Here is a 9,625-nt window from a genome sequence, read left to right on the forward strand (position 1 = left end):
GAAAGAGAGGCCCATTGGACTTGCAAACTTTATATGCTCCAATATAGGGGAATGCCAGGGCCAAAAGAATGGGAATGGGTGGGTAGGGAAGTGGGGGGCACTATGGGGGACTTTTGGGATAGCATTGGAAATGTAATTGAGGAAAATATGTAATAAAAAATATTAAAAATTAAAAAAAAATGATTACAGTAAATAAATCAAAATGTATAATATCAGTTTCCTAAAATGGAAAAATAGATATAGAGGAAACATTCACTTGATTTTGAAAGAGACTCAATAATTGTATTTGACTGCTGGACTTCCATGTGCCAGTGGTGACTCTCCACCAGGTAACAACATACAATATTTGGAAAACTCTACTCTGACTTTGCTGCCAAGGAGTTCTTGGTTTTGCTTGCTTCCTACACAAGCATAGCTGTTGTCTAGCAGACCTTGTCACTTTCTGACTTTGATCTGTCCTACTAATTTCCTACACCGAAGAGTAGTCCAAGAATTAGAACACAGAGAATATAGACTCTTTGTACTTCTAGTCTCATGAAAAGCTGCTTCTCATTCTTTTGCACTAAATTTGAGTTATCCGTGTCTCTAAAGTTGGAGATGTAACGTTTTTCCTTCCTGAGGGAGAAGCGACAGAAAACAAGCATATGTATGCATAGGTGTATAATTTGTATTTATATGTGTGTGTGTAGTGTAATTCTCTAATTTACATTGGATATTTGAGATTTTGTATATGCTTCTTTTTCTTTAACAAATAACTCTTATTGTTCAGTCCTTAAGTTATTTTTCCCTAGTTGATTACTGCATGATTGTCTTACAGTAAGTAGGGAAATTTTTCCATCTGTTTTTGAAGACTTATTTTAATATACCTCCTAATATCCTGTAGCATGCAGATGTCAACCCTTTTCAGACAATGGATCGGATGATGGTAAATATGCGAAGTGGTATACAGGAGTTACAAAGAAACTTTGTAAGTACTAACAATAAACTGATGAGAATATTATTTTTAGTTATTGGTATCCTACATTATAGTAACTTTCAAACATCTTTAACCATAGTTAAAATAGCAAAAATAAACTTTACACAATTAACACATATAATACTTATATATTTTGTACCTGAAACAAATGTTTAAGTGATTATATTACATCAGGATATTATAATATCAGCTTGCTGATATTTTTATAGTCAATAAAAAACTTATAATTATATCAGTTATTTTAAAAGCTCTAAATCTGAAAAGTCACATTAGTTTACTTGTACAATTAAAAAATTACAATCTCAATATGTTCTTCTGAGCCTGTTGTAAATGAACATTTTTTTATAAATTTAACATATTTTATTATTACTTCTTTACTTCAAAAACTCATTGGATGCTAGCAACTGAGATTTAATATTAAAAAAATCTTTGAAAACAGAAATGATTTGTATGCTGGATTATATCCAAACACTCTAAATATTTTAAACAAATACTAATATTTCTACTGCTGTACTTATAATAGTAGGATCAAAACAAGTAACTTGGTTTGATTTAAAGGTGACCTATTTCATTCCAATATCCATTGGGATTCTATGGATCATTTAACAATGCCAAATTTGGGCATTAGTGGTGGGTTTTGGAGTGTATCAATCTGATACCCAAAGAAAGTATGAAATTTCCCAGTACATACCTAATTCACTTGATCTTGTACAAGGCTGTACAAGAAATAGTCTCTGCCTAAGGGACTCTTAGCATCTTTATTTAAATCTAAGTTACACAGACTCAGATTATGTGAATCACTTGTAGAACATTAGCACTAAAATGGAAGTAGATTAGGACACCAGGTTCCATTAGGACATCAACTATATAGCTAATATTGTTGCTTCTTGGCATTCAATCTTCATATTTGATTAGAATCTTACTTTACAATTTCCTTTGTCTCTAGGGCCAACTTTCAATGGATCCAAATGGGCATTCATTTTGTTCTTCCTCTGTTATGACCTATTCCAAAGTAGGAGATGAACCACCAAAGGTTTTCCAGGCCTCAACTCAAACCCGAAGGGCTCCAGGAGGAGTAAGTTTTTGTTACTGTTTTTTTGATGAAGTCTTCCTGGGTGGCCTCAGCTGGTCTCAAACTTCCCCAGTACTGCATCAGTCTCTTACATCTGCAATTGCTGGTATGAACTATCATGCCTGGCATTGAAGATTTTTTAAACATTCTTAGCATTTTAGTAAGTTATGGAAAAAGTATATTGTCTAACAGTGGCAGGGACTAGAGAGAGGCAAGGTGATAAGATGCTCATCACTATGGAAACCTTAAACTTAGGATAGACTAAAGGGGAGATTTACCCCCAAGAACTCTGTGGAGATGGACGTAAGGAGACAAGGAAAAGAAATCATCCATGTAGCTAAACCAGGGTTAGAATAAAAGGGATAATACATTAAGAGCAAGTCAGAGAACCAGCTGAAGTTCACGGCCTAGGCATTTATTAATAATTAGTCTCAGTCATTATTTCTGGGAATTAAGTGACAGAGAGGAAAAGCAAATTTTTAAATATTGACCCATAGTAATGAAAGCTCTTGACTTCTACAAACTGATATGAAAATTCCCATTTTTTTTTCATTATCTTGTAGGTTACAGTAAGATTTTAGAATCACTGAATAAAGACTATAAAGTAATTCCAAATTTCAGTTCTAACATACAAACAGCTATTAGCAATTTCTTTGCATTATTTAGCAAATTCACTACCATTTTAGTTTCATGAACATGGTGAAGTCTTAAAGTAAACTAAGTATAATCATAGATGTCAAACAAAACCATAGTCATAATCTTTGGCTAGTACAAACACCCTAGTAATCCTCCTGTGGCGTGTGTAGGTAGGAGTCATGAACCGAGCCCTTCACCATACTCGATGAGTGAGTAGTTACACTTATTCACTTCTGTCCATTACATTGTCAAAGACAATGTTGAAGATTTTATATAGCCAAGTTTTGTATAACATCGTTTTAATATTTTATTATGACTTGGAAAAGGTAAAATTGTAAATGGTTGAAGAAATATTAGTGATTTTATTATCTTACCAGGTTGATAGTAGAAGTGAATATAGCTACTCATTTCATTAATTATACAGAATAGTGGACATTGGAGCAGCAAACCCACAGCTTTACTTCATAAATGGACCCTGACGGATATAGAATAGAATCTATTCTGATACAGTTAAGTATTAACTAAATAACGTTCACTGTATTCTTAAAGGTAAAAGAAACCAGAAAAGCAATGAGAGATTCTGACAGTGGACTAGAAAGAATGGCTGTTGGTCATCACATCCATGACCGAGGTCATGTCATTAGGAAGTCAAAGAACAACAAGACTGGAGATGAAGAGGTCAACCAAGAGTTCATCAATATGAATGAAAGTGAGTCACCACACACACAAAATTGTTTGTCAGAGTTAAAATAGTAGCTGCATTTCTAAAACTTCATGAATTTTACTTTTATTAAGATAGCTTAGAAGAATGTGAAGGAACTTTTTGTCAGTTATACAACTGTGGTTCTATCATCTAATATACATTTTACAAAAAATTATAATTTGTTAGTGTGAAATATCAATCAGTTTTCTCATAAGATGATAAAATTAAAAATTAATATCAATAGGCAAAATGAGCTTTTTATTTTTTTGATTGTCAAGAAGCATACTTGAAAAGTTTAAAAGAAGAAATAAAATCAACCATAACTTCAATCCCAAAGAACCACTCAAATTTTGATGATTTTCTTTTTAATAGTTTTATGCATGTATAAACATCTTTTCAACTTGATTATTTTGATATTTTGTTTATAGTATGTTCAATTTATGCCACCATTATAACATATAAAAAACCTATTATTTTTCAAAGGTATTCTAAATGGTTACCTAAAAGTTTCATTGTAAGTAGATCATAACTTCTACAGTTTGTACAGATAATTTTAATTTATAGTATATATAAGATAACATACATACTACTAAGCAAATTTTTGTTTTCTAGGTTTTTATATTTATTCTTCTGTGCATTTTAGCCCTCCTAGTGTCTAACTTTTCTCATTATATTTTAAATTATATTAAAACTACTAACATTATTAATTGACAAAGTATTCATTTTGTCTAAATAGACATTAATCAAGTTTTTTGGCTTTAATTTAAATTGAATTATATTGAAATGTCAGTACATTTATCTTAAAATTTCAGAAAGTACTTTGAATAATGTCTTATCATAGTAAAGTGCTTAAATTAATGCATCATTCAGAAAAATAAATTATGTTTGAATTAGATAAAATTACCCTTGTGGGCTTGTTAGGGGGCACTTATTACCAAACCTAACAGCGCAAGTTTAACCAGAAAGGTTCTACATGGTGAAGGAGAGAACCTGCTCTTAGAAGTTGTTGTCTATCCTCCATAGCTGCAAAGTTTACAGGCCAAAGCACATGCACAGACACACACACATAGAAATAATAACTATAATAAAGTATTCTTATGGCATAAGAGGAAAGGCAAATAACTTGAGCTTTCTTTACTATAATCATTGTGATCTTATTAAAACATCTACTGAGTCTCCTATTGTGATGAGTTAGTCATTAAGACTACATGCTACTCTTACAGAAGACCCTAGTTTATTGCCCACTATCAGGATGTAGTGAGCAGAGGGAAGCCCTAGATGAGTGAAGTCCTAAATGAATGTACATCATTGATGTGGGTACAGCCATGACAAGGACCAAGGCCTCAGACCAAGGAGAAACTGGCAAAAGCATTCCCCACATGGGTCAGCTTAGGCATTGACCAAGTCTTCTTCCTCAAGTCCAAGTGTGAATGTTTACAGTGTGTACAAAAACTAGCAACATCAGCTTCCTCCTCCTGGATGTTTTGATAGATTTAGACTACTTGTCTCCAAACACCTCTTGTGGATACTAGCTAACTCCTCCCACTGTGCTGCTCAGTAAAAGCAGTGAGGCTCTAGGTTGTTGTTAGAGGGTAAGTTGGTGCTATGCCAATAGAGTGCTTATACCCCATCTGACCCCAGCTTTTCTGTATGTGTGTCTATTTGTCGTTTCTTTATTCACTTGCAGGCCCTAGTCAGGGTTCCAGGGCCATCCTGTGTGGGATGCATCATCAGGTGGCTCACAAGTACTTTTAACTACAGCTCCAGAGGGATGCCTCTGGCCTCCGAGGGCACCAGCACTTACATGTGCTTATCCACACATATATATATAATTAAAAAAATAAGTTATATACATATGTAGATATGTACACTGAGTATTTTGTAATATGTTGGAAAAAATCAAGTTTAAGATTTTGTTTTTCAAAGGTAATCTAAAAGGCATCTATGGGTTGTTTTTATGGAAGTTAGTTTACCTACTTCATGACATCATAAATTGAGTGTTAGGAAACTGACACCAAGCTTAAGAAGTCATTAGGAACATGAAGCGCTGAATAGAAATGCAAGCTCCTGAGGGAGTGTCCAAGAATGTAGGGAACGTTATAGTCACTGTGAAACGATTCAAACATCATGGTCATTATGAGGTGATTCAAAAGGAGATTTCACAAATTAGTATACTTGAGTCATCTAGTCCATATAGAGTAATAGGATAATGAAGAAGGTAAAGGAAACGGTATTATCAGTAACCAGATAGTGACTAAGAGGGGATATTGAAGAAGCTTCCGCCTCTGCTGTGAGGTTAGGCTATGTGAAGTGTGTGATGGCCCAAGGCAATACTTAGAGACGAAACCTAAACACTCATTCCCTTTATTTCGATATTTAATATAGGTGATGCTCATGCTTTTGATGATGAGTGGCAAAATGAAGTTCTGAAGTACAAGTCTATTGGACGGTCAGGAAACACTGGAATGCGAAGTGTAGGTCATGAGCATCCAGGGTCACGGGAACTCAAAAGGAGGTAACAGTTATTTCTAAAAACAGTGCTTTTAAAGAGATTTACATGTTATGTAGATTAGGTTGTGGAGATAGCTTATTCAGTAAAGGTCTTGCCATATAATCAATATGTTTAATCCTCAAAATGTACATTAAAAAAAGAAAGTAGCCTGACATAGTAGCATGCAGGTGTAATGCAAACACTGAGGAAGAAGAGACAGACAGACACCTAGCTTACACACTTATGCACATACACACCAGTGTGAACCTACCCACATGTATGTACTCTCATCCTCATACACAAACACAACAATTGGAGTTGTGTTACCTCTTATAGAGTTCTTAAGACTATCCAAGATGTATCTTTTATGAAAAAAAGAAACTTTATATTGAATCTAAGTAGTTCATACAAATCAAAGTTTGTTTTTGAAAACTAACAAATACTATTTTGGACCTGCAATTAATCGTCAGGAAAAATATAGATAACAACAACCCTAAGAAAATTTTACATACTATGATATATATCGTAAATCAGTTCCTAATGTAAATGTTCAAGGTCATGCATTTCACACAAAGTTTAGATATTTATGTAGACAGTATAGGGGGAAAGGTTTTGTATTTTAAAAAACTTAACTTTCTTCCCAAATTCAGCATTTAATTATAAATGAATTTAAATACTTTCATAGCCAGGTGGTGGTGGCCCACGCCTTTAATCCCAGCACTTGGGAGGCAGAGGCAGGTGGATTTGTGAGTTTGAGGCCATCCTGGTCTACAAAGTGAGTTCTAGGACAGCCAGGGCTATACAGAGAAACCCTGTCTCCAAAAATTCAAAACCAAAACCAAAAAAACCCTTTCATAATATGTAATATTGTTATATTGTTATTTAATGTAATTTGATATTTCATATTCACTAGATAATTTAGATAAATTTTATAAAAACTTTAATCTTTGAAATTGCTTTTGGAATAACCAGAAAAATTTTGTTGAAACCATGTATGAAAATTTATAGCTTTTATTCATTTAGTACATATTCTGAAGTTAATGCAAGCTCTTGGGAGAAATTTCAAGTTTCTTGAAACAGAATAACTCTTGAAATAGAAATCTAGTGTAGGCTCCAAGAGAATGAAGGATTGAAGAAGGCCTCATGGAACCAGTGCTGGACAAATGGGTATCAAGTACTAAGGAAGCCTTGTATAAAATTCCATGAACTGGCATTGTTTCTTTGAAAGTACTTGTTTAGTAATTTAGAGCCTGAATACTTTCTATAAAAAGACTTGCCTCTATCTTTTTGGTAATATTTGTCTCACATTAAAAGCTTATGGTTAAACACTGTTCAAAGTTTAGATATTTATATAACACAAAATCTAGGTCCCAGTTAGAGAAAGTATGTTCATTTCAGATGTTCTGTAAATCTATGGCCCTAGCAGCTGCACTTTTCTCTTAGTAATTCTATCCAGTAGAATTTTCAGAAGGGAATTACTACATGACAAAGTGTGCTGGCCAACATGTTAACTATTAGATACGCTTGACTATTGATTCCCTTTGGCCCTTCAGCGGCACAACTCAGGAGCTGAATCAATTATAAATATCACTTATGGCTACCATTTTTAACAACACTGTTTAAGCTGCAAGTGATTTGGTAAATCTTAGATAATAGCTCCTATTTTCTTATATGGTCAATAAAGTAGTTGTCTAGAGTTGTTAAGGAACTTTAAAAATAAAACTCTAAATTACAGTGGCTTTTAACTTATTTGCAGTGACTTATACATCACTGAGTATTAATGGTATTAATAATCATATGTATATTTCTTAGAGAGAAAATTCATCGAAATTCAGCCATTGAGAGTGGAAGAAGATCAAACGTTTTTGTGGACAAACTCAATGTGAAAGGATCACCTGTGAAAATCACCAAAAAATAAATAGCCCTGCATTTCATTTGTTTAGTTGGTTATTTTAACAAAGTCATGGCATGGTGCTAGAAAATACACAAAAGACCAATCTCCTGTTGTTAAATCAATGCTGTACTTTGCAACTTTCTTCCAAATATGAATGTTCTTGTAAGTTTTAGCTTTACATTGTTCATACTTTAGGAATAAAATATTGGATGTTCAACAATGTGGTTAAATTGGTCAACCGTCTATATAAAACTCTAAGATTTACTACCTTTAAAATACACATGCTGATTTTACTTTATATACTCATACAGTATATATTTTAATAATAGATATACTACATATATCTATAGTGTAAATCCATAAACTCTTGCATACTTACCATGGTGATGGTTCTGTGAACTGATGAATTGTTAAACTGCTCTGAGATTGCTGCACCTGCCCAAGAGCTCTGGATTCATGAATGAAGGACACACACATACACACCACACAGCATTATTTTTAATATGCCTTACTAGCTCAATGGTTGGGCACTTCCCTGTGGCTAGCACACACTCCCCTCCAGTATTCCTGAGTTAACACTTTCTAAATCTATCTCTGCTATGAGAGACCCAATTAGGGGAGTATCCCCTGGGGCCACTTCCCTGACTCTTAATTCTGCTCTCCCTGCTTCCCTGTCATGGCTTGGTCCATCCTATGCCCTTCTCATGGAAACATTCCTATTTCCTCCTGAATTTCTTGCCCTGGAATCTTAAAACCCTGCCTCTTTCACCCTGCCCATTTATTAGCCTTTGAGTTTTTATTGATTAATTAAAAGGAGGATGGGGACAGGGACCCTCAACATTTAGACGTGCAGATTCCTGTGTGATTTGGGGACCTGACTTAAGACAAAGTGTTAGTACCAATCCCCAAAAGTTCTGAACTGGTTCTGTCACTTAGTTCAGTATACAAAAGTAAGATATTAAAATAAAATACATCCAGTGTCTGCTAACACCACAGTATAAATCAAAGTGTAGTATTTCTCAAAGTTTATAATGTGCTATATACCTAGCTAGCTTAAAACCTTAAAATAATAAAACTATGTTAGTGATCCAGGCATGGTGGCTCAGACCTCTGATCCAGAAATCCTAGAGGGTTAGGCAGGAGAATTGCAGTTTCTTTGAGGTCTTGGACTATAGAGTAAGACCCTATCTCAAAAATTAATAAGAGAGACCAGTCTGCACAGTAGAGCTCTCGGGCTGCAGAAGTAACATAGATTTTTGGACAGGATCACTTCGGGCCTTCATCTTCAGCCAGGAGGCAGAGCTGAGCTCCAGACGTCTGCACACTTTCCCTGCCAGAGGAGAGTCGGCCTTCAGGAAGGGCTCTGATCATGGAATCAGGTGAGACCACCATCTTGTATCCCAGGTCCCTCAGACATCAGTCTGCACAGGAGAGCATGCGGGCTGCAGAAGCAACATAGCTTCTTGGACAGGGTCTCTTCGGACCTTCATCTTCAGCCAGGAGTCAGAGCTGAGCTCCAAACTGCTGTACACCTTCCCTGTAAGAGGAGAGCTTGCCTGCAGACAGTGCTCTGATCACTGAGACTAAGGAGAGAGTTGGACTCCCAGGAGAGCTGACAGAGGCTAACAGAATCACATGAGGAACAAGCTCCAGCCAAAGACAGCTGTAACAACTAACACCAGAGATTACCAGATGGTGAAAGGCAAACATAAGAATCTTACTAACAGAAACCAAGACCACTCAGCATCATCAGAACCCAGCACTCCCACCACGGCGAGTCCTGGATACCCCAACACACCTGAACAGCAAGATTCGGATTTAAAATCATATCTCATGATGCTGATAGAGGATTT

The 9,625-nt window shown here is 35.2% G+C and overlaps 1 protein-coding gene across 3 annotated transcripts in view; it reads left to right on the plus strand.

The window, feature by feature from the left end:
• Positions 1 to 7,989, plus strand: part of Mlf1 (myeloid leukemia factor 1) — a 26,529-nt gene extending 18,540 nt beyond the window's left edge. For 2 of the 3 annotated variants that reach the window (XM_029475670.1, XM_021158484.1), the window contains 5 exons: positions 884 to 967; positions 1,923 to 2,051; positions 3,234 to 3,393; positions 5,773 to 5,902; positions 7,691 to 7,989. In XM_029475670.1, coding sequence (XP_029331530.1) covers positions 884 to 967; positions 1,923 to 2,051; positions 3,234 to 3,393; positions 5,773 to 5,902; positions 7,691 to 7,796 — 609 coding nt within the window. In that variant the 3' untranslated portion in view covers positions 7,797 to 7,989. The remainder of the gene's footprint in view (positions 1 to 883; positions 968 to 1,922; positions 2,052 to 3,233; positions 3,394 to 5,772; positions 5,903 to 7,690) is intronic. The other variant, XM_021158485.1, reaches the window with a different exon arrangement.
• Positions 7,990 to 9,625: the final 1,636 nt, after the last annotated feature.

Source organism: Mus caroli, chromosome 3 (assembly GCF_900094665.2).
Source record: "Mus caroli chromosome 3, CAROLI_EIJ_v1.1, whole genome shotgun sequence".
Taxonomy (NCBI): Eukaryota; Metazoa; Chordata; class Mammalia; order Rodentia; family Muridae; genus Mus; species Mus caroli.